The sequence below is a fragment of the Camelus ferus genome, chromosome X (assembly GCF_009834535.1).
Source record: "Camelus ferus isolate YT-003-E chromosome X, BCGSAC_Cfer_1.0, whole genome shotgun sequence".
In the NCBI taxonomy this organism is placed as follows: Eukaryota; Metazoa; Chordata; class Mammalia; order Artiodactyla; family Camelidae; genus Camelus; species Camelus ferus.
This window is the reverse complement of record NC_045732.1, coordinates 34,703,791-34,729,523: the sequence shown is the minus strand read 5'-3', so window position 1 is coordinate 34,729,523 and position 25,733 is coordinate 34,703,791. Positions and strand designations below refer to the sequence as shown.

Below are 25,733 nucleotides of genomic sequence, written 5' to 3'. Positions count from 1 at the left end.
TTATAGGTTATATTCAATTAAGATATTGAATATAGTTCTCTGTGCTATCCAGTACAACCCTGTTTGTCCATTTTATATATAGTAGTTAGTATCTGCAAATCTAAGACATGTAAACAACCTAAATGTCCATCAACAGATGAATGGATAAAGAAGATTGGTATATATATTATATATAGGAATACTACTCAGCCATAAAAAAGAATGTTCAATAATTTTTTTTTTGTATCCATCACCATCATTCTCCAAATCCAGCAGTAGAAAACTTATTGCTTAAAAAAAATAATGTCTTCCAATGAATAAATACTTGGAAAGGAATTAGAAAATCAATAATATTTTAAAATTTGTTATATGAGATTTTGTTTGTTTGTTTTGCTTCATATTTAGTGCCAGGGGTTGACATACTCTGGTAAGCTATCTTTTTTTGTGAAAGCATGATATGAAGATTTGACTTAAGGTGTTTTATTAAGAGGGCTTCTTGTGGAGGCTGTGTGGGCATCTATGGTATTTATGTGGAAAGCTGAGATTTTCCAGTTCCCACCAGAGAGGAGCTAAGGCCAGGCCAGTTTGCAACTTGGGAAGGAAAACCAATGCAGATGGGGATGTCATGGGGGCCAGAACTTGGCCCAGAGGCAGAGGGGTGGCTACCCAAAACAGCCAAAATTGAGATGGACCTTAGAATATGTATGAGTTTATTTCAGAGAGAGCCAGGGGTCAGAACAGGCAGATCAAAGCCAGTTGTAAAGTTGAAGGCAAGCATAGGGCTAGAAATGGAGGTGGATTCTAGAAGGCTGGGCACCAGGGAGATGCCACCATGAAGATAGATCCTAAGAGCAAGGGCTGGATGAAATTGGAAAGTCTCAGACACACCTTAGATGGGCATTTGAGACCCAGTATGCATTCCTATTGACCGCCAGTCATGTAGGGGGAGTTGGGTCACTCACGGTATCACCCTATGCAGAAATGATGGCCAGTCATTTGTTTTTAGTCCCTTGAATCCCTGAAGCTAGAAGGTATCTTTTAGTGTCAGGAATATAACAGATAAACAGTAAAACATCAAACGTTAGACAGTGTATAATTTGTTTCTTCTGGTTGACTTTTAACTTGTACACTAGGCACATGTGTCGGTGTAGAAATGAAGCCAGGACGAAAGCAGCCATTAATTTCCCCCCTTTCTCTTGTTTGTATATTTTAGGTTTATTCTTTCCCACAAAGCCAGAAAACTGGCCCGTCTTACCAAAGATGAAAGGTAAGGGAAATAGTGCGTTTTCTTTCTTCCCTCCTTCTCTCCCTCCCTTCCTCTGTCCCCTTTCTTCCTGACCCTCTCCACACCCCCTCTCCCTTTCTTTCTTCCTTTGCTTCTTTCTACCGACTTTCAACTTAATTGAACTTTTTAACTTAAAGACTGTTTAATACGATGAGTATTCCCAGCACTACCTGTACATGATGTTACTTACAAGGGTCTTGTATAAAGACACAGTGCTGGTATTTTAAGAACCAAGTATTCAAAATAATATTTATTGAGTTTATTGTACATAAGATACCATGCAAAGAGCTATGGAGAATACAAAAATGGATATAGCCCAGGAGCTGAAAATTGACTTGGGGAGAAGATAACCAGGAAGACAAATGACTGCATTGCAGGGCAGTCTGCAGTACATCCTTCATGAATGATGTATAACAATGACAGATTGCAGGTACAGAGGGGCTCGTTTCTCTGCAGGGGGCAATTTCTCCCAGTAATTAGTATTCACCACTACCAATTTTCTATTCCCACACCACCACTCAGAGCCCTTGAATTACATTATGACACATCCCCCCTCCCCATTAGCAGGCTGCTTTGTGACTATTGCCACCACTGCACTTGGCCCTGGGCTATGGAGGCATCACTGGGCCACTCACCTAACAATGTCCCCACTAGAATATTCAGATTCATGAAGGTAGGAAGTTTTGTCTGGGTCGTTCACTGCTGGATCTCCAGTGCCTGGGGCAATGCCTGGGACAGATCTTTCCCCAGTTTATCTTTTGACCATATTTACGGCTTCTTCATTTATATTATATTATATTTATACTGTATATAATATATATAATATAATATATTGTATAGTATATTATATTTATACTGTAATATAATTTTAACTTTTTATGAAGTTAAATATATCAGTTTGTGAATCATCGCTTCTGAAGGGTCTATCAGGCATAGAAAAGACTTTTCCATTCCAAGATTATTTTCTAAATTATCCATTTTTTCATTACTTTTCTGATTTCATCCATTATGTGTAAATCTTTGTTCTTTCTGAAATATATTTTGAAGGAGTCACATAGGAGTCCAGCTTTGTTTCTTTCATGGGTAGCCATTTGTCTGAGGGCCATTTTATTGAATAATCTGTCTTTTTGTCATGGGTTTTAAATGCCCACCTTTATGATTCTAAATTCCCTTATGTATTTGGTTCTATTCCTAAATTTAATTTTCTCTACTCTGTAGAACCATTCCTCTACTTATGCCAAGCTAGTCCATTTATGTAAATACAAATTAAGAAGAAAAAAAGAAAGAAAAAATGAGAGAGAGAGAGGGAGGATGGATGGGAAGAAAGAAGGAAGGAAGAAAGGATGGGAAGAAGGAGGGATGGAACAGAGGGGAGAAAGGAGGAGAAAATAGACATTTTCACATACCTTTGTTTGTAGAAAGAGCTCCTGGATTTAAAATCATAATACTTTTGAAAATCATTGGCCTTAACTCTAAATCATCTGTAAGATCCTCTTTAACAATACTATAAAAATCAGAATGGAAATAGCTATAAGCTTATACTTTAACTGACTAATTATAACTTTTGGCTCACATCCCATTCACCCATAAAACTAAATATCTTAAGAGCTACCATTTATTGAGCATTTATTATGTACCAGTTATTGAATTGGGAACTTTCTATGCCTTATATCAGCTGTTCACAAACTTAATCACCTGGAAGGTTTGTGAAGACCCTTTGCTGCCACTGCTGTCTCTGAATTGGCAGGTCTGGCGCGGGGCCTGAGAATTTGCATTTCTAACAAGTTCCCCGGATGATGTGTCTGCTGCTGCAGGTCCAGGGACCACACAGTTTTACCACCATTAGTGAAAACCTCATGCCAGCTTGTTGCTAAAACTAAAAGTCAGAGAGCTTAAGTAACCTGCTCAAGCCCTCACAGGATGCAAGAGGCAGAATCCGAATTTGAAGCTTTTCCTGCTCCACTTTGCCCATCGCTTCTCAGTGGGATGGGGGGAGAAAGCAGAGCGAGCAAGAATCCTGTCTCGGTCCTCGCAGACTCTCCAGTGCTTAGGAGGTTGACAAGAGGTACACAATGTTTTCTTGAGTGAATGAACAAATTGCCATGTGCCCCCAGTGATGCAGACAATGCATCACTTTTTCCCTTTAACACTATTTGTGACCTCATCGATTTCCAGTGTTTGAACTAGAACAAAGTGCCTTGTTCTGAAAAATTGCAATGAACTTTCCAGTGGATGCAATAGCTTGGAACCATTCTGAATGAGGGGCTACTATGGACCTTGCACTTTTTCTTCCTTCTTCATTTTCACTTTTTTTTCTTTTCCTCTTCTCTTCCCATAGGTTGAAGAAACTTTGCGAGCTCTACGCAAAAGTCCTAGGCTCACAAGAAGCTCTGAAGGTCAGACTGCTTCCCAACCCTTTTTAAGGGAGAGAGATCTTGCTTTGTCCAGATCTTGCAGGGATGGATTCATGCAAGTGGGGCGCTAGAGCTCGTGTTTTCCCTGATACGCTCTCGAAAGTGTCTACACAGCCGAGCTGGCCAATTTATGAGTCGTCCCAGAGAATATGGGCCCTGGCTGTGCCTCTGGCAGCCCCAGGACCCTGCAACACTGTTGTGTTTTAGGTAGTGCTACCCTGTCCCCGAGTTCAGAGCACTTCCTGGAGCAGGAAAGACATGCCGATGGGCTCAAGCTGAGCCCCTTGGGCTGAATTTCCCAGACACTTTTGCAAGTAGCCTGAGGAAGCTGTGATCTTCAAGTGGAACGAGTAGTTCCCCTCCCCGGGAGGCTGAAGGCGGGATGGGCGGGGTAGGGAGGCAGTGTGATGGGGGCATTCCGTGATGGTCAAAGGGCCAGGTGTGCTCAATAACTAGTATCCACAACCACTTCATCAATATTGAAAATGAAGAATCGATGTTCTCGTTAAATTCACCAGACTGCTGGGTCTTTAATGTTTTGACCTGGATTCAATCACCTTTTGAGAGCGAAGATTAAATCCAGTTATCTGTGACGCAGTTGAAGACAATGGAGGCTGATGTACAAATGAGCAGCTAAAGTGTGAGAAAAGTCTAATGAAGGGGCTAAGAGTGTTTAACTTGCTAAGCCTCTTAAATCCAAATCTCTGCAGGGCACGCCATGACCTAGTTGAGCTTCATCTCATTCCTTGAACGCTTATTTCGCTCAACTTTGCAGTGGCTCCCTAGTCAAGTGGTTGTGGCTTTTGAATTTGTCATTTTTGTTCATCCTTTTCAAGCAAGAGCCGTTTCCCCCGTGCTCATGATAAGCGAAACACGTGCTCTTGAGGATTTGGGGAATTCTTTCTCAGCAAATGAACAAGAGTGACTAATTGATTAGTTTGGGGGAAAAAAAAGTTATCATCCTGAGGAAGATGTTTTGTTTCTTTTTTCACTTTCATAGGCCATTTCACAAGTTTAAGTGTAAGCTTAGCCTCTGGGCACAAGGATAGTATGAGTGAAGTAGCAAGATCAAACACGCATACACATTAAAAATACATCATTTCACAGCTGCAAAAACTGCCTGGTTTTTCTGTTTAAAAATGCTGTTCAATTATCATACTAAGTGAAGTAAGCCAGAAAGAGAAAGAAAAATACTGTATGATGATATTACTTATATGTGAAATCCAAAGAAATGACACAAATGAACTTATTTACAAAACAGAAACAGATTCACAGACATAGAAAACAAACTTATGGTGACCCAAGGGGAAAGGGTGAAGGGATGGACAAATTAAGAGTTTGAGATTAATAGATACAAACTACTATATATAAAATAGATAAACAGCGAGGTCCTACTGTATAGCGCAGGGAACTATGTTCAATAGCTTGTAATAACCTATAATGAAAAAGAATATTTATATGTATAACTGAATCGCTATGTTGTACACCAGAAACGAATACAATGTTGTAAAGCAACTCTACTTCAATTTAAAAAAAATTTAAATGCTGTTCAAGATATTCCACCCTGTTAAATACTCCAGCTTTTTTGAAGTTATGTTCTGAGACACCCTCAGGCTGAGGCAGTGTGTAACTGAGGTTCCTCCAACAACCTGTGAGATGATTGTCTGGGGAACCCCACTGGGAGGCGAAAACAGTTGTTCTCAAGTTCCAAAAAAGTTGATCATTTTGAATGTGGGAAAGTCTCTTTTTCTAAGAAGAATATGGACGATTAATTGCTGATGATAAAAATGAGTTGGTCCTGCTCTTGTTTGCTCTCGGCATTGAGAAAGGTACTAGCTTTACTCTTGCTTTGGTGTCTGTTGTTTTGCGTTCTGGGAGCAAAGGAAAGCAAAAGATGCAGTCCAACCTTTCTTCTGATTGGCTGGCTGGAAACAGCAGAGAAGGATGCTCACAAGGTGGTTGTCGCCCTCAGATGCAGAAAAAGAAGAGGGCTGGGCATGAGACATGGGATCACCGCCAGAGGCTGGGAGCCACTTACACCCCTCAGATGGGGTCTTGTGATTTGTAAATTGGATGCATTACAAATGACTCTCTGAAGTCCCATATATGACTGCAAATTTTTTAAACAAAGTATCTTTTCAAAATCTACTTTTACACTTTTTCTCTTAAGACTTGCCATGTTGATTTTATTTTTTCAAAATAATGCTTAATGATAACACTTATATTTAGTTATTTTAATAAAGAGCTTGAACTTTGCAAAATCTCAGCTAATTTTTTCCTATTCATGGCAAAAACATTTTTCAGACCGATAGCTGCTTGCAAGTATCACCGTCAGCAAAACTATCTAAATCCCACAAAAACATTCATTCCTTTTTTAAAAATTTTTTTGTTTGTTCTTTTTTGTTTTTGTTTTTTTGGGGGGAGGTAATTAGTTTTATTTATTTGTTTGTTTATTATTTTTTTGATGGAGGTGCTGGGAATTGAACCCAGAACCTTGTGCATACTAAGCATGCACTCTACCACTGAACTATACCCCCCCACCCCAAAAACATTCATTCTAATAAAACATTCATTTGTCTAGCTTCTCATAACAAAGTTGACTTGCCCCACAAAACATGAATCTAGTCATTCTTTTTCCTTAACTGACATGTTTTTCAGCTTTTTTCCTCCTTTGACCACTTTAATAAGTATAAATAGTTTTTTAAACTTGTCTTGAAACCATTAGGCACTAAAAACTTCTTAATAGGTAAGGCCAATTTAAAAATGGAGCTAGACAATCACAGTTTATGAACAGTACCTGAGACATGAATGGACCAAGTGAGAAAACTTTCTAAGTCAGAATTTCTTAGACGTTTATTAGCAAGGGCATTTACCTGCCCAAAGTCGTATCTCTAAAAACATCAGAATGATAAGGCTCTATTTCAGACATGTATTGGTTGTCCAGTTGATTGGGGCTGTGTTTGATTTATTCTGAACTAAATCGTTTCCTTTGAGTCTCCTTTGAGCTTTTGTCACTCTGCCTTGCAGCCGGTGCACTATGAAGAGAAGAACTGGTGTGAGGAGCAGTACTCCGGGGGCTGCTACACCACCTACTTCCCCCCGGGGATCATGACTCAGTACGGCAGGTAGAGTCAAAGCGTGCTCAGTGTTAACTGAAATTCCCTGAACGTGAGTCCCTAATTCTAAGAAGGTTCGTGTAGCTCTTCTCCCCTGTTTCTTGTAAAAGCTGAGCAAATCCCCAGTTTCCTTTGTATCTCGTTAATCTCACTAAGGAAGTCATTGTAATTCTGCTCAGTGAGAGGAAGTGATGTGGCAAGTTCAGTGGTAGAATGACCAGGTGGGAAACTGGGGGCATGTGTCTCCTTGCTCAAAGCTGGTGAACCATAAAAAGATCTGTACATCACTGGGCACGTATAGTCCCTCACTTCATGTACTCGAGGCAAATACTTATTTCACCGCCAGTGATGTCCGTCCCTTCACCTGTAAGCTCTTGTTGCAGGAGTGAGCTTTGGCTTTCATTTTATTTTGTCTGTGACTATGCAAGAATTGGAGGAACCTATAAACATTATTCCAAAATTGCCAACATGCTTCCTGATGTTTAGAGGCTGAAGAAACTGACCCACCTTGGTCTTTGTGGGAGAGAAATTGACCAGCCTTGGTCTTTGTGGGAAGGCTCTCCTCTGGCTCTCTGAGACTGACCACTTTTACTTCTTTGCTTTTGTTTCAAGGGTTCTACGCCAGCCAGTGGGCAGGCTTTATTTCGCAGGCACGGAGACTGCCACACACTGGAGTGGCTACATGGAGGGGGCCGTGGAGGCCGGAGAGAGAGCAGCCCGGGAGGTAGGGCCTGGGGGTCATGGGCTGAGGGGAAGGAAACAAGCCACGGGCCTGACCCGTCTGAGATCCTGGAGGCCAACTCCCCATTAACCCCCCATCCGAAGGACCATGAAACACCATTTTAACAGTTTCGTAGTGTCAGGTGAAGTGAACACCTTAACCCAAAACTAACAATGAAAATACCTAACCTGTCACCCAAGGTAAAGAGGCCATGGGGCAAAAGACGGCAGTGGCTATACTTAGAGATAAGCTAGGTCTGATATTACAGAACCAAACATGTTTCTACTAGGACTCAGAACTCATTTATATATTTTCCAGCAATTTCTCTGATGTCATCCCTACTTTTTATTGATTTTTTTTTTCCTTCACGGATTGAACCCAGGACCTCATGCACACCAGGCATGTGCTCCACCATGAGCTATACCCCCACCCCTGATCTCATCCTTATTAAGGCGTGTTCACAGCTCCTAAAATTCATGGTGAGCCTATTGATTGAACCCTTATGCCAGAGATGAAAGACCTTTTGGATCCTTTTAAAGGTTCAGTGGCTTTTACCCTGGTGTTTTTGATGGATAGCCCAAAAGACATTGATAGTCTTTTATTTAAGGAGAAGATTAGGTGAAAGATGGTGTCATTTTTCTTATTCACCGAGATGCTCTTTTTCAGATCCTGCATGCCATGGGGAAGATCCCAGAAGATGAAATCTGGCAGCCTGAACCCGAGTCTGTGGTAGGTTATATTTTATTTCATGAATTTAAATTTCTTTCCTCTAAAAACAATTATTCGCGAATTGAACATGCTTGTATCTGTTCACATACCTTTCTCTAAGTGATTCAACCCATGAATGTTTAAAAAGATGCCATGGGTTAGGGGAGAGGTGAGAGATTTAGAAGAACTTTGATAAATTTGTAGCTGTCACATCCATTGCAGATTATTAAGGAAAAATAAATTATTTTTTGGTCAGACGAGACATTATTCAGAGAGTTCTAGACATATTAAGAACTCAATAAATGCCTGTTGAATAAATTTCTAACCTGGTGCTAGGAAGGAGGAAATGAAAGGAAGATATGTCAGCATCCCCTGGCTAGGGGTAAGGGGGTAGAATGAAACAGAGCAGATTTCAATTAAAAATGCATTTTCAATATACCTATCATTTTGTAATAAAACCCCAGGAAATGTTCCTGACTGGAAGGAAAGATACAGAGAGATAGAGTGAAATGTACTGTGAAGGACAAAGGTCAAAAAGGTCAAAGTTATTCATCTATCAGGTGTGAAGTCAAAAAGAACAGCCCTGCCACTCCAAAGGCATTCTCTTTAGTGCTTCTGGCACAGATGGGACTGAGGAGTGAGTGGACCACGGATTCATTCACCCAACAAATACTTATTGTGCACCTGCTGTGCATCAGCCGCTGGGATAATGGTACAGCAGCGCTTTCACAGAGCTCAGCGTGTGGTGGGGAGAACAGATGATCACCCCAAAGCGTGAGGGAGGTGAAGATGAGACACTGAGAATGTAAAAAGAGGGAGTCAACTTAGCTTGGGGAGGCTGGAAAGGCTCCCGGAGGAAGTGAAGTGTAAACTGAGACTTGAAGTTAGTAGTCAGAATGAGTCAAGTACGGAGCCAAGGGGGACTGGAGATGAATGTTATGAGCAAAGGGAGTGTTCTGTTTAATGGCCTAGAGGTTGACCAGACTGGGTCAAGTTCAGAGAACCAGAGGAAATACACTTTCTGGAGCAAAATGCACAAGCCCTGTACTGACACCAAATGTTCTCTGAACCCAGGATGTCCCTGCAAATCCCATTACCACGACCTTCTTGGAGAGACATTTGCCCTCCGTGCCGGGCCTGCTGAGGCTGATTGGATTGACCACCATCGTTTCCGCAGCTGCTCTTGGCTACCTGGCCCACAAAAGGGGGCTACTTGTGAGGATCTAAATTGGGAGGCATCAGTAACCACAGCCTCTTCTTATTCTACTTGGTGTGTGGGTTTGGGGAAAGAGTTGTAATAAAGTTCCATGAAGACACAAAGAATGTAGAGTGAGGTGGGGGCGTGGAGATAAGTCAGACTTCCCACCACAGGAAACACACTATCTCTTTCTCCGTTTTGATCCCTGAGTATTGTCTCTTACCCAGCGTAGCACTCTGTCTCACCCATTTCCAAGTTTACTGGCCCCAGAATCTTTACAGTAGTTAAATAGGCTCGTTAAGGTCCTTGCTGTCCTCCCATACACCTTGCCCATGCACACAAAAAATCTAGTTTTTTCCCACCTCTGTGGCTTTGTGCTTGTCCTTCTTATTACCTGTAATGTCCACATCTTCCAAGCTCTCTGCATTTGTCCTTCGAATCCTGTATTGTTATAGCTGGAAGACCTTAAAGACCACCTAGTCCTTACTTTCTATTTTAGAGCTGAGCAAACTGAAGCTGAGAAAGGTGGAACTTAATTGCTCAATGTCCACAATAAGCCACTGATATTTGGGGGACTAGAACACAGGTCCACTGCTTTTCCCGTCCCCCAGGATGAATTTCCCAATCACTCTCCTCCCCTCCTTGTCATGGTTGCCGATGGTGTCCCCTTGTGCGGGTTTACTAAGTCGTTCTGCACTACTCAGATGCTACTCAGTATATATCCTTAAGTCATACTGTCTTGTGCAGTGTGTCTTCTGCTCATTTTAATTTTTTTTTTGATGGTAGGAATCTTGTCTTTTCTTCCTTTTGTACCCTGCCTTGTGTCTGGATACAAAGATCAGTACACGTTCAAATAATTGAAAATAAAGTTGATTGACCAGATGTCTGTTGTCTTTTCTTTTGAAGGTAATGACTTTCAAGGTTTTAACAGGTCAAATCAAGATCCAGTGTTAAGTATATAATTGTGGCTTAAAATCATTTAGTCAAAATTTCCTTGGAGCTCAGATGATGTGTGCATTTTGATTGTGTGACCCATTATGGGTGGGCTCTGTGTGAGCACTTGGGAAATGATTTGTAATGATATGATAAGGATGCTAAAAGACAAGACTCCTTGCTTTCACTGCCCTCCCCCAAAATAGGCTGTCAAAATAATTGACATATTAATAAGCAAGATGCTTTAACTATTAAGATAATTATAATATTTTAGTTGACCTTTCATATTCCTTATCGGTGCAAGGCTTTTTACTAGGTACATTTATTCATTTAAAACTACAGTTTCACAGTCCATTAAATCCTATTTGAACTACTTTTTAAATGAGATCATCATTTCAAAGTACTCATACCTCTCAACTCCCAAGGTCAGTTTTTATCAGGAGATATTTTAAATCCACAAGTGACCATTCTCACATGCTCCTTTAGAAAATGAAGGTTATGATTCTCAGCATAAATGAAATTTAAGAAATCTCCCAGGGTCAATCAATAATAGTATTTCTGATTTTACAGTGACATTTATATTCATGAATTTGTAGGAACTTGAGAGACTAAATGAGGAAATTAAAGAACACACTAAGACTTCTGTAGCCATTTTGTTTTTTGAATCTGGCTAGGAATATAATGTATTTGGCAGAGAAGTGTCTACTTGAGCATACACCCTTCTGAAACAGTGCCCCACAGCCCGAGAGTCATCATACTGCTAACTAACTCCAACACAGCTAGTAAGAGTCAAAGAATTGCCTTCTCCGGGAGTCTCCTGGACCACTCATCCTCCAGCTGGGCCAGGGAGCCCTTTTCTTTGTTCTCCCAATGCCACATGCCTAGACCTCTCATCCTGCACTTACCATATGATATTGCAATTGTACCATCTTGTTAAATGACATGGTATGAGATGCCGAGTTACATTAGCTATTAGCTACCAAGGTAAATCCAAGAAATAATCAGTTCTCATAACAGCCAGGCCCAGAGCATATAAAACTATGTCATAAGAGAACCGGTCAAGTAGGAATATTCAGGAGCCTCTTTCCCTCCTCCCTGTCTACACCCAATCCATGAAATCCCAGATTCACAGTTGGCAAGCTAAGCAAGGAGTAGAGAAGGAGGGGAAGAGTTAACCACAGGCTCTTGCAAGATGGTGCAACAGCCCCTGAAGCTGGTCCTAAGTGCAAGAGGGGAGAAATCTGAACTCTAAATCGAGTTTGGAGATTTGATTATTCCACAATATTGGACATTCAAACTATTGAATTGAAGCCGTGCCTTGTGACTTAAGAAAAAAACCTTAGGATTGGCTCTAATTTAAGAGTGATTGATAGAGTCATAGACCTGCCAGGGTTTTTCAACAAGAAGGGCAGAAACTTCCCTCACTGAACAGGTTTGAATGAACAATGGAAGATAAAGTTGTGATTTCTATACATCTTGTTCAGTGAACTGGCATTATTGTCACCTGTTTTTTAGAATAGAGGCTGTCTTCTATTCATTTTTTAATGTTCATCTTCCTTATCTCTTATGGTGCCTAAGGCATCATAATGTCTCAAAAATAAATGAATGGATTCCTGTAATTTTCATTATAACTCTGGATTTGACAATCCCATTATACCTACTCTTTTTAAAAAGAAGGTGTCTAGCCTTCTTTTGCAGAAAGCTAATTTTCATTTTTCCTCATATTCATTTTGAAAGTATCAAATGTCTTCTTGACTATATTTTAGTTGAAGTAGCACTAATAACTGGTTGAATCCAGTTTTTGTTTGTTTGTTTGTTTGGGCAGGTGATGAGATTCAAGCAATGATTTTCAATTGAGGGTATATGATAGAATTACTGAGATGCTTTGGAAAGACCCACACATCTAAGCTTTACATGAAGAGTTTAATTTAGCAGATTGGAAAGAAGGCAAGTATGTTCATAGACCTTCTCTGTGAAGGTCTTAGCTGAGGGCTATTCACCAACTATTATGCTTCAGGGTAGGCTGAATCACTAGTTCAAAGGTACAACAGGGCTTAGACAGGTGGAGTTGAGTCTTTCTCAGAGACCTGTTGCTCTCTGCCTCCATTCTATTTTAGCTACCCAGCTATGTCAGTGTGAAAAGAAGATGCTCATGAAACACTTGGAATAGAAGGAAACGGTGCTGCTCTATGAAAAGTAAGCATTAATTCAACAGATTAAAGTGTGAGACATGTTTCTTGGGTCATAAGAACTGCTTGACTAAATAAAGGCTATCTTGATTGGAAGGCATGGGTGTCGTAGGCTGGGTCCTCCTCAAAAAGCAGAACCTCAGACAAGGGCTTTAAAAATGTCATTAAGATCACTCTCCAGGAGAATTTGACCAATGGGAGATAAATACACCTTTCTGAGATGCATTGTGCATGGCTCCTCAGAGGGTCCCTGGCCACACTAAGCCACGGTAGCCCACAGCAGTGACCAGTTTGATTACTCTTTTTCTTCTGGGGGTGGGGAGCAGGCATTGAAACCAGGACCTCATGCATGCTAAGCATGTGCTCTGCTATTGAGCTATTACCCTCTCCTCCTCCCTGGATAACTTCCCCTTGGCTTTTCCCCCTGCCCTGTTTCACTCTTCCTGATCCCACTTCTGCTCCCTGAGATCACTTCCTTAACCTGCTGTAAACATGTTTTCAGTAGTAGAGCTCATAGCTCAGTGGTAGAGCGCCTGCCTAGCATGTGTGAGGTCCTGGGTTCAATCCCCAGCACCTCCATTTAAAAAATAAATAGACCTAATTATCCTCCCCCCAAAAAATGTTATCATTGGGTTTTAGGAAATCAAGGAGAAAGTCCTGGAGTCTTGTAGGGGCAGTGAGAGGGAGACCAGCTGTCTCAGGGTCTCAGCTGGCCTGGCCTCGAAACCCCTCAGCCCCACAGCCCATCCCTCCTTTCTGGCCTCGTCCCCTACCTGCTCTTCTCCTCTTCTGCTGTTTGACCTCTGGTGCTGCCAAATGCTCAGGCTCTTAGTCTAAGGGCAAGGCTGGGTTTCAATAAATATAACTCCTTCTGGAGGGCAAAGCTCAGTGATGATGTTGACCCTGTATGTTTTAGAAGCACTCCAAGGACAGAATTGTCTTCAAAATAATGTCTTCTAAAAGCTGCTTAGAATGTTAAAACCAGGAAATAAATGTGTCTTTAAGTGAAATAAGAGCCTCCCTGCCAACTCCCTGCATCCCTGAACTTCCGTTATTTTAGGTGCCCAATGCCACAAGTGCTACGTAAGCAAAGACACTGTAGGCCATGAAAGGAGCAGTATAGGAACAAGGCACACAGAGGGGGCTCTAGCCATTACAGGCCACTCCCCAATGGCCATCTCTTTTTTTTTTTTTTTTTGTAAAACACAGAGAAACTCACAGACATAGAAAACAAACTTATGGTTACTGGAGGGAAAGAGAGGGTATGGAGGGATAATTTGGGAGTTTGGGATTTGCAGTTACTAACTGATATATATAAAATAGATAAATAACAAGGTCCTACTGTATAGCACAGGGAAATACATTCGATACTTTGTAATGGCCTATAATGAAAAAGAATATGAAAAGAAATACATGTATATGTGTATAAATGAATCACTATGCTGTACACCAGAAATTAACACAACATTGTAAATTGACTATACTTCAATTTCAAAAAAAAAGAAGTGAGCAAGGCGAGGGGGTAGAGAGCCATGTGGCAGTGGGGGATGGCTATAGGAAACTGGGTGATCAGGTTAGGCTTCGCTGAGAAAGTGACTTTTAAACAGTGATCTAAATGAAAGGAATGAAGCATGATGCGGTTTGGAAGAAGAGCATTCCAGACAGGAGAAACAGTCAGTGCAAGGCCCAGAGGTGAGGGTATGGTTGGAGTGTTAAAGGCATAGCAAAGGGGCCAGTTTGGCAGGAGAAACAGTAGCAGAAAGCTAGTGGTAGCAAATGAGATTGGAGAGTCAGACAGGAGCCAGATCACATAGGGAGTCTTCGGCTCTACATAGTAAAGACTTCAGCTTTTATTATAAGTTTGAAGATAATTCACTGGAGGGTTTCTAGTAGGGGGGGTTGGTCTGGCAAATGTTTACGAGAATCACTCCGTAGTCGGTCCTGCTGCCCTCATTCTCCCAACCCGGAAGTTGGGAGGCTGATGGCTCATGGCGGTGTCCCTTTCGCTGGGCTGAAGAAAGGCACCTGGCCCAAGACATGCCCTTCCTAGGAGTAGCCCACATCCCTCTGATGACTGGGCAGTGGGTGCATACAAAGGACTATCCCAGCTGCGGAGCTTCCGTGGGATCAGCCGATGCCTCTACTGCAATTGCATCAGAATCCTACTTCACCCTTTGCCCAGCTGTGCGTCTCTCACTCCCTCACAGGTGTTGATCAGAAGGGCACCCTCCAATAAACTTCGTGCATGCAAATCTCCATCTCAGAGTCGGCTTCTTGGGGAATCCAGCTTGTGACACACATTGCAGTGGGGAGAGTAGGCTGTTATAGTAGGAAGAGTGGAAGCAGGAGGCTAGCTCAGAGGTCAGCACAGTTGTCTATGCCAAAGAATCTGAGGGCTTCGTCTAGTATACCAGACAGGGGCTATCTATTAGATATCCATGGACATCCAGGTAGAGATGTCGGGTAGACTGTTCACCCTATCTGTTACAGTTTAGGGGAGAAGGTGTGGCTGGTGATATAACTTGGGGAGCTATGGGATTGAGAATAGCTAGAGAAATGTCTGAGGGCGAACCCTGAAACATCCAAACATTCCATGTGAAATGTTCAGTATGTATTTGCACAAACAGCTATGATCCCTAAGAAAGACTACTGTGGGAGTAGGGTAGAGCTCAGTGGTAGAGCACATGCTTAGCACGCACGAGATCCTGGGTTCAATCCCCAGTACCGCCATTTAAATAAATTAATAAATAAACCTAATTATCTCCCCCTCTAAAAACAATTTGTTTTTAAATCTCCCTTCAACATTTCTGTTACAGGTTTCTGGAGTTCAGACACCTGTTTAAACAATCTGCTGCTGTATTTATGGATTTGTTCATTGTCTGCCACTTGCCAAAGAATTTGAGATGAGATCCAGCAGTACATGTAAATATAGTTAATAAAAGAAAACAGAAAATCAAGACTTGTGCTGACAGGAGATGGTGGGTGAGCAGTCAGTGGATGAGGTGAAGGTGGACCGGCAGCTGGACCCAGGGAAGGCCAGCTGTGATGTAGGTGGGGAATCTGAGGGACTTCGGCAAGGACAGATTGACCCAGATCTGAAATGTTGTTAGTTCATTTTGTTCCACTGCTGAAATATTACATCTGAGAGCCTCTTGAATTGGGCTTTCTCAAAATGCACATTCAACTCACCAAGTGGATTCTTGGCACATCTCACCCTAGTGTGAATGAGTTTCATCAAATTGTGGTCAATTAGGGATGAAGCCTACTCTGAAAATGAATTTATGGGTAACATCAGCATAGGGGGACTGCAGGATATTGGGAGACCCAATGAGTCCTCCTTCCCCATGTGTTTCTGGGCTCCTCTTTCCGCCCTCCTCCTTCAAGTCAGCTTTGCCTCAAGTCTCTCCTTGGTCCTCCTCCTGGTGCACTTCAGTTGGTGACCTTCTCCCGTCCCAAGACCCTGCTGATGTGGGGAAGAGGGTCCCATATATGTCCACTGCTTCCCCGGGGCCAGCAGGGAGATGCTAAAAGGTACTTTTCATGGCTTGATCGCAGAAAGATGGGTTCTCTATTTGAAAAAGCACTATGAAAACGTGGATGAGTGAGAGAACTAGAAGAAAGAAAGGTGAGGGAGGAAGGCTGACATAAGTTCTCTTGGCCTTTTGTCTCCCCAGCTGACTGTGGCCTGAGAATCTTCCCCTGGGACTTCGACCTGCGGGCAATAATATTTCCTCTGCCTTGGGCATCCTGCCCTGTTGTCAGCCTAGAGAATTTCTGCATTTCATCTTCAGCTCTAGAATAGCTTTCTTCAGGAAGCCAAGGAGTGGAGAGTTGGCTGAGCCCAGTGAGCTCCCCCACCCCCCAGTGAGGCTCAGAGTGCCAATCACACAGAACATCTGGCTTGGGAGGGTGACCCAGACAGGTGAGCGGGGCAGAACATGGGATCCCAGATGGGGCTGGCAGGTGATTCTGTCGTGGTTCCTTGGAGACTAGTGCAGGTGGATTCAGGGGTCCAGACCTCAGCAGGAGTATGAAAGGTCATATTGAGCTGGCAGGGTAAGCAGGGTCGGAGATTGGCAGCACCTGTGTTCCAACTAGATCCTTGCCTCATAGGGAGATGTGGTGATGTTGCCGGTGATGAGGTTCTGTCTCAGAAAGAATTCTAAGATAAGACACAGAGGTTAAGAAAGTAAAGCAGGGGTTTATTAAGGGATAGATAGTACACTCTCCAGGGGAGAGCGGGCAGGCTCAGGTGAGCAGCTGTGCTGGGTTTCTTTGGCAAGTTGGTTACATAGGGTGTAAAACTGAATGGGCGGTATATTCATTGGGAAGGGAAGGGTTTGGGGTCATATTCCCTGGTTTCCATCCCAACTCCACCTTCCTGAGGGGAGGAGGGATTTTTGTCCTTATTTAGTCTCGATTGGAAGTGTCATGGCATCAGTGCATGATGGATACTTCTAATCTGCAAGGCTAATTTTATTGTAATGAGGGCCTAATAAGCAAAAGTTACATTCAGACACTAGAAAATCTCTGCCTTTTCCCACCATTCTTTGTCGGCCTCCAGGCCACGTGTCACCCCAAAATATGTCATTTCTTTTGTTTGTTTTTATTTTTTAAAAACACTTTTATTGAGTTATAGCCATTTTACAATGTTGTGTCAAATTCCAGTGTAGAGCACAATTTTTCAGTTATACATGAACATACTTACATTCATTGTCACATTTTTTTTCACTGTGAGCTACCACAAGATCTTGTATATATTTCCCTGTGCTATACAGTATAATCTTGTTTATCTATTCTGCATATGCCTGTCAGTATCTACAAATTTTGAACTCCAAGTCTATCCCTTCCCACCTCCTCCCTGGCAACCACAAGTTTGTATTCTATGTCTATGAGTCTGTTTCTGTTTTATATTTATGTTCTTTTTTTTTTAGATTCCACATATGAGCGATGTCATATGGTATTTTTCTCTCTCTCTGGCTTACTTCACTTAGAATGACATTCTCCAGGAGCATCCATGTTGCTGCAAATGGCGTTATGTTGTCATTTTTATGGCTGAATAGTATTCCATTGTATAAATATACCACATCTTCTTTATCCAGTCATTTCTTAACAACTCAGAGGTTCCTGCTTTTCTTTGTCTGCCCAGGGACCCCTGGTGCTTACACGATATATGATTTCCTGCATTTGACCCTGTGCCCCTCTCTTTTTTTCCCCCAATTCCTGCCTTTTGGCCTGCATCCCCCTTTCTCTGCTCATGTCTAGCTATCTGCCTGCTCTAACAGTGCGAACAGGGTAAAGTGCTCAGTTGCCAAGTGCAGACCTCTGGCCCAGGGCTGGGTCTCAGACCCCATCTTCTCACAAAGGGTCGGCGTGAGGGGGCAGGACAGAGGCTCAGTGCCCAGCAGCCATCAGCAGACCCCCAGGAATTCTGTGGGAGACTCAGCTTCTGCTCCTTGTGTGTGGGGCCCTTCCACCTGAACTTGAAAGTGAGCCCTGCCCTGGATCAAGATTTCCTGTTGTTATTTTCAGCCAAGCCCTTGCCCTCCTCCCTACCCCGAGCCACCCTGGAAACCCAGGCTGAGGATGGGTGGGTCCTGGCATGGCAAGCCCACCTTTTCCCCTGAACATTCTTTGACCACCGAGACTGTCCTATCCCTTAACTCATCCTGGCGATCCCCTAACCCCACCCCCACCCCTACCATGCTGCCTCTGCCCCAGGAGATGGGATTGCACCAGGCATGGGCTCCTTCTTTCGGTCTCAGAGGGACTGACCACTGCAGATCCAGTTTTCCTGGACATTAATCCATGAAAGATGTTATCTGCCAAGTGCTTGAAAGCACCCACCCGATGTTAAACCACGCTCGTATTGCCCCAGTGCTGTCTTCTGTTTACCTAACCAGGAATTTCTACCTTAGACAGATTCACGTATGTGCTTGGGAGTTGGGGTGCAGAGGGCCAGGGAGAAGTTTGGCCCAACTTTAAGAAGCCAGAGGCGCCCTTCCTGGGGGTGCCCTGGGTCAATCCTAGCCCTGGAAGTGAGCTGAGGCAAGACTGGATTTGTTCCTTTCTGTGCTTGTTCATTTTAATTTGTTAGTTTTGTCTTTCAGCCAGATACCCAGCTTCCCCTCAAGACTAGGCATGTCATAAATGATTGAGTGAAATAAATAACGAATAAATGCTTCTCTCTTGGATTCCAATTTAAACCCAAGGAGCCCTGGTGAGATCTGAGGCCTGGTCTTGTCAATTATTTCTTCCAGACTGACCTCCAGTTACTAATTGGCTCATTTAAATTCCTTCTTTTGAGGGCATGTTACAATGGAAGTAAAATAATTAAAGAGCAGCAAACTTGAATTTGTGGTTGGATACGTTTGAAGCTATGTCATTAGCATTCTGATACTGGGCGCCATATGAAATTGTGGTCCAGGGAAATGACTGGGTTTTAATTTTCCCCCTGCAAATGATGTTTCATAGTAAAATCTGCATATTAATGGTGATCCTTGATCATACCATGCAGAAAACAAAATGATTGCGTTGTATGGCATTTTTGGAAAGTGGATAAGTTTACTCCATGCCTGGAAGTGAGGAGCTTGGGGGCTCCAGCCACACAAGACCTCATCTATCTGCCCAGAGGGCTGATGGCCTCCAGATCTCCACACACGTAGAACCCACTTAGAGTGGGGCCTATCATTTGGGGGAGACATTAAGCATCATTTAAACAAATCTGTAATTTTAAATCTTTATGGAGGGAAAGTAAAGAAGATGATAAGAAATTCTGATGGAGAATTCGTTGCAGGGGAGGGATTGTCAGGAAGGGCATCTCTGAGGAGGTGGTATTTCATCAGTGACCTCAAGGATTTAGCCAAGTGAGGAATGGAGAAAAGAACCTTCCAGGGAGAGGACACTGAGACAAAAAAGGGCCGGATAGGTCTGAGGATTTATAAGCAGAACTAGATGGCTGGAAGGTTCTGAGGGAGAGGGGAGTGGCTCTAGGTGGGGGTAGAGGAGCAGGCAGGGGATAGAACATGCAAGGCCTTGTGAGCCGTAGGATATCACATCCAAAGTGCAACAGCAGCTCTTGGAGGGATGTAGCCTCCGATTGACACGATCAGATTCACCTTTTTGAAAAATCACTCAAGCTATTGGGTGGTGTGGTGGAAAAAAAAAAAAACAAAGGGCATTTTGATAGAAGACTAACTAGAGAGGTGATAGTGGAGGGGAGAGGTACTTCAAGATTATTATTTTTAGAAGCAGTAGTCACAATAGACTACAATCTGTCATTGAATCTTCATTTTTGTTTTTAAGGCTAACTTTTTATTGTTACTAATAGCTTCACTTGCCTTCTCCTATTGACTGCTTAGAACAGGTGAAGAGCGCCACTTAACAGATGGGAAAATATACACTCAATACCGAGATTCAAACCCAGATCTAGCTAGCTCCAGAGACCTGAGCTCTTACCATGTATGCTCTCCTACAAAAGAGGGTGAATTAACAAAGAATCTGTTTCCAAAGGAAATTCTTAGTGCTAACTGAATCAAAATATACATGTAGGAATAATAAGTATTCTCAGTTCCGTGTTAAATCTAAGAACTGAAACCAACATACTTTCCCGTCCCTGAGCCACACAATACAGGAACCAGTCAAAATAACTTGGTGACTTGTTCCAGGAAACACTTGCTCTCAGAATACAAAACTTTGAACCAACAAAAATAGATTATTTATTGAGACTCACAGCTTGCTCATCAAGACTCACTTCAAGACCCCCACCCCATTATGCCTACCAATCCTACGTTATTACATCAGAGATGCTGCCAGTCTTAACCAGTTTCCTGCCTTTCAAGACTGGCCTTAAAAATCACCCACCCTAGAATGGTGAAGCCACTATGGAAAATAGTATGGAGATTCCTTAAAAAACTAAAAATAGAGTTACTATAAGATCCAGCAATCCCACCCCTGGACATGTATCTGGAGAAAACTCTAAAAAGATACATGCACCCCAAGGTTCATAGAAGCACTATATACAATAGTCAAGAGCAACCTAAATGTTTATTGATACTGATGAGTGGATAAAGAAATTGTGAGATAGACACACACACACACACACACACACACACACACACACACACACAATGGAATACTACTCAGCCATAAAAAAGAATAAAATAATGTCATTTGCAGCAACATGGATGGACCTGGAGACTGTTATACTAAATGAAGTAAGCCAGAAAGAGAAAGAAAAATACCATATGATATCACTTATATGTAGAATCTAAAAAAATGACACAAATAAACTTATTTACAAAACATAAACAGACTCACAGACATAGAAAACAAACTTATGGTTACCGGGGGGGAAAGGAGGTGGGGAGGGATAAATTGGAAGTTTGAGATTTGCAGATACTACTATACATAAAATAGATAAACAATGAAGTCCTACTGTATAACATGGGGAACTATATTCAATACCTTGTAATCTCCTATAATGAGAAAGAATATGAAAAAGAATATATATGTGTATAACTGAATCACTATGCTGTACACCAGAAATTAACACATTGTAAGTTGACTATACTTCAATAAAAAAGAACACCCACCCCGAATTGAAACCTATAAACACTATAAACCTATAAACCCTGCCCTGATTTCTCCACTTGGAGACACTGCTAAGACTCAATGTGATATTCTCCCTTACAGCAGTGAGTCTAATAAATTTAGCTTTACTTGATTGACATGTTTTCCAGTGGTCTTTTGGGAGGCCAGTTATTGACAAATGTCTGGTAGGATACTTTACTTTGAGGCTCTGCTGCCTAAAGGGAGGTCTGAGAATGTTTTTATAAGAGCATAGTATTTAGTTCTGTACTGATATGAAAGATTTGGATTAGAGGATAGGAATTTATTTGGATCAGAGGATAGAAATTTCTGTTCTCTAGTTTATTAAAGGTGCAAAACTGGAGTCTAGTTTTGTGCTTATGTAAGACAAATACATTTGCTGCTCAGAATCACAGAGTCCAATCTTCTTGTATGTAGAAGGCAAAACCGAGAAATGACTATGTTCAGGTATATGTGTGGCGGTGCAGGGAATGAGGGCACTGGTTTTTAAATCATTAAAAGCTCTACTTATTGCCCCAAATGCAGGTGCCTGAAATAGCAGAAATTTGAGGACAGGCCAATAATGGCCTTTAATTCTTAGTTTTCAAGAACTTCAAGGCCCATGCAGTAGGCTGAACAATGGCCCTGGCAAAGATGTTCACGTCCTAACCCCAGAATCTATGAATGTATTACTTACATGGCAATAGGGACTTTGCTGATGTGATTAAGGAGAGTAAAATAGGGAGATTGTCCTGGATTATCCAAGTGGGCTCAGTGTAACCATAAATGTCCCATAAGATGAAGGCAGGAGGGTCAAAGTGAGAAGGAGGTGATGCGTCCATGGTAGCAAGAAACCGGAGTGATGTGACCATGCGCTAAGGAATGCTGGCGACCTCCAGAAGCTGGAAGAGGCAAGGAATGGATTCTCCCCTGGGGCCTCCAGAATGAACCAGCTTGGTTGACACCTTGACTTCAGCCCTGTAAGATTCATTTCAAACTTTTGACTTCCAGAACTGTAAGATAATATGTTTGTGTTGTTTTAAGCCACAAAATTTGTGGTCATTTATTACAGGTGCGGTAGGAAACTCATGCAGCCCATATAATTAAAACAGCTGACATAGCAAAGGTATTCATGATGGTCGTGAGAGAAGCTGATTTGCCCTCACTCACTTTGGCCTGTCTGAACTGGCCCCACTGTCCAGTGAACTAGCCTTCAAGGTGCACACTCTGGCCTGCTCTGCACAGTCCAGCAGCAGCAGATGTGCCCCACACCTGCATCTCCCATGTCCCTTGGTTGATACTGATACATTGCCCCATGGTAGCGGGGCAAGCGGAACTCCTTTTCTCATTTTCTTAATAAAATCAAATTCACCGCTAGACCTATGTGTCTATCCAGTTCAGGGTGCATGGTTTATCAGCTTAGATGTTGGTCTTTTCAGGGCAAAGTGTTTGAGGTTCTTTTCTTAATTCCACTAAGATCCCATAAACTGAAACTACAGGACTCTTGGGCACTGTTTAAGATATCAGGCACTATTAGCCGTATGTTTTCTGAATTCATATAGCCCAGAATAAAATAGACTGCTTGGGGGGACCTCCAAGGTGGTCCCAGTACAATATAGTGTGTAGTCACAATTTTTACTCCCAATGCTTAAACAGTAGTAGATTTTTGCACCAAATGCCTCTAAGTCAAACTTCCTAAAAACCCTCCTTAAATGTTCTGTCTCCCTAAACTGTCAAGGCAGCTTTTTGATAATGCCTTCTCCCTCACTACACTCCATAGCCCCAAGTTGATTTTCTGAAATTTTCTCTCCTCCTGCTTTTCCCAGATTAGTTCCCTGCTCAGCTTAAGGTACAAGCGATTCCACATTTCTCAGCTCCCACCAATGTTCTCCCACACCCATGACCGAGATGGACACAACAGAGGCTGAAGAACCAAGTAGTTCTTAACAAAAAACATCTCACTGGGAGATTAAGGCGGTGAGAAGCCTGTGGATATCAGATGTTAATATTTTTTGATCCATGTCGCAACTGGAAAGTAAGAGAACCACCAGTGAATGTGTTTGGAGGAAATTCTGGGTGGAGGTAATGCCTCTTCATTTCCCTAAGGATGAAACTGTCTTAAATGCTTTAGGATTTCCTTTGGAAGGAAACAGCAGTATTTGGCCAGAAGATGGCACTCTTAAAACAAATTTAGGCAGCCCCTTTGGACAGGGGGCTGGGAGACAGTGAGTCCTAGTTGTTAAATATCTCAGAGTGCAGAGAAGGGCCCAGTAGAGGGGGACAGAAAATGACTAAAAGACTGAACCACGGTCAACGGAGCAAAAGGGACTTGAGTTAACATTCAGCATTTTTTGATGATGCTTTTTGTGGTTTTCTTTACTGTTTAGCCGTGCCATTTGTGATGGTCCGAATGTTTGAGTCCTCCCAAAATTCATGTTGAAATTCTAACCCCACAGTTCTTAAGAGGCGGGGCCTTTGGAAGGTGATTAGGTCATGAGGGTGGATCCTTCATGAAGGAATGAGTCCTCTCATACAGAGGCCCCGCAGAGATCCTCTCCCCTTCCTCCACGGGAGGGCACAGCTAGAAGTCTCTGAACCAGAAAGCAGGCCCTTACCATACATTGAATCTGCCTGTGCCTTGATCTTGGACTTCCCAGTCACCAGAACTGTGAGAAATAAATTCTTGCTGTTTATAAGTCACCCGGTTTATGGGCTTTTTGTTATAGCAGCCCAAACAAACTAAGATATCATCTCATTGTTATTTATTTCCTTTCTCTGCCCTATGCTGTGTCCTTCCTGACTTGCTGCACAGTGATGCTTATAGAGGTTTGAGGACAGATCCTAGAAACCTCCCCTTAAATCTCATGTACTTCTGGAAACTGCCCTGCATCTCATGCTTTGCTGTCATAGCACTGACCAGAGCCACAATGAATGTGTTGCTTGGTGTCTACAGTAGACTTTATGCTCCCCGTGGCGGGCTCTATTTTGTTCACTGCTAAATCCCAGCATGGTTCCTACCAGCACATCATAGGTGCTCAAAAAGTACATGTTAAATGACTGTAAGAATTGAAGGCAGTTAACTGCTCACAAAATGTCAAAAGTGCCTTCTTTCTGCTTGTATTTTAAAACGTTGATTGATAATAACTGATATAGTCAGCCCTCTGTATCCACAGTTTCCACATCTGTGGATTCGACCATCCCTGGGTTGAAAATACGTGAGACAAAAATTCCATAAAGTTCCAAAAAGCAAAACTTGAATTTGCTACACACCAGCAACTATTAACACAGCATTTGCACTGTATTGATAACTATTTACATATTTACATTGTATTAGGTATTATAAGTAACCTAGAGATGATTTAAAGTATACAGGAGGATGTGCATGGGTTATATGCAAATGCTATGCTATCTCATACAAGGGACTTGAGCATCTGTGATTTTGGTATCTGAAGGGGTCCTGGGACCAATTCCCCATAGGTACTGAGGGACAACTGTACTTACTGAGTGCTTGCTCTGCTAAGCCCTTACCTGCACAATCTCACTTTTCCCATCAATTCTGTAAGGCAGGTACTCTGAGTCAGAGTAAATGACACAAGTTTCGGGGACACCCTATTCACTTTGGTGGTATCAACCTATCAAGATTCTCATTGGAGATTCCTCAAAAGACTAGGAATAGACTTACCGTATGACCCAGGAATCCCACTCCTGGGCTTATATCCAGAAGGAACCCTACTTCAGGATGACACCTGCACCCCAATGTTCATAGCAGCACTATTTACAATAGCCAAGACATGGAAACAGCCTAAATGTCCATCAACAGGTGACTGGATAAAGAAGATGTGGTATAGTTATACAATGGAATACTACTCAGCCATAAAAACTGACAACATAACGCCATTTGCAGCAACGTGGATGCTCCTGGAGAATGTCATTCTAAGTGAAGTAAGCCAGAAAGAGAAAGAAAAATACCATATGAGATCGCTCATATGTGGAATCTAAAAAACAAAAACAAAAACAAACAAACAACAAAAAACAAAGCATAAATACAAAACAGAAATAGACTCATAGACAGAATACAAACTTGTGGTTGCCAAGGGGGTGGAGAGTGGGAAGGGATAGACGGGATTTCAATATTGTAGAATAGGTAAACAAGATTATACTGTAGAGCACAGGGAAATATACACAAAATCTTATGGTAGCTCACAGAGAAAAAAATGTGACAATGAATATATATATGTTCATGTATAACTGAAAAATTGTGCTGAACACTGGAATTTGACACATTGTAAAATGATTATAAATCAATAAAAAATGTTTAAAAAAAAAGACTTATATTTAGGGAGAATGCTCCCAAGTGCTCTAAACTTTGTGGATCAAATCTGCCCTAAAATAAACCGATATAAACTCTAGGGAAAAAAAAAAAAAAGATTCTCATCGTGTTGCTCTTTGGACCTTTGAGCACTGCCCCCATGTCCCTTCTCTTTTTCTTGCTCCCCTCAGCATACACCCTCGCCACTACACTCATCCACCATTTCACCTATGATCTCGCCTGTGGATCTTGGTGGTTCTTGGAAGACGTCTGAGGCTCATTAATATGCAAA

General features: G+C 42.2%; 1 protein-coding gene across 1 annotated transcript in view; it reads left to right on the top strand.

Moving 5' to 3' along the window:
• MAOB (monoamine oxidase B) overlaps positions 1 to 10,303 on the top strand; it is an 89,909-nt gene extending 79,606 nt beyond the window's left edge. Inside the window, exons 10-15 of the mRNA XM_032476048.1 lie at positions 1,193 to 1,246; positions 3,603 to 3,660; positions 6,706 to 6,803; positions 7,407 to 7,518; positions 8,182 to 8,244; positions 9,298 to 10,303. Coding sequence (XP_032331939.1) covers positions 1,193 to 1,246; positions 3,603 to 3,660; positions 6,706 to 6,803; positions 7,407 to 7,518; positions 8,182 to 8,244; positions 9,298 to 9,450 — 538 coding nt within the window. The 3' untranslated portion in view covers positions 9,451 to 10,303. The remainder of the gene's footprint in view (positions 1 to 1,192; positions 1,247 to 3,602; positions 3,661 to 6,705; positions 6,804 to 7,406; positions 7,519 to 8,181; positions 8,245 to 9,297) is intronic.
• Positions 10,304 to 25,733: the final 15,430 nt, after the last annotated feature.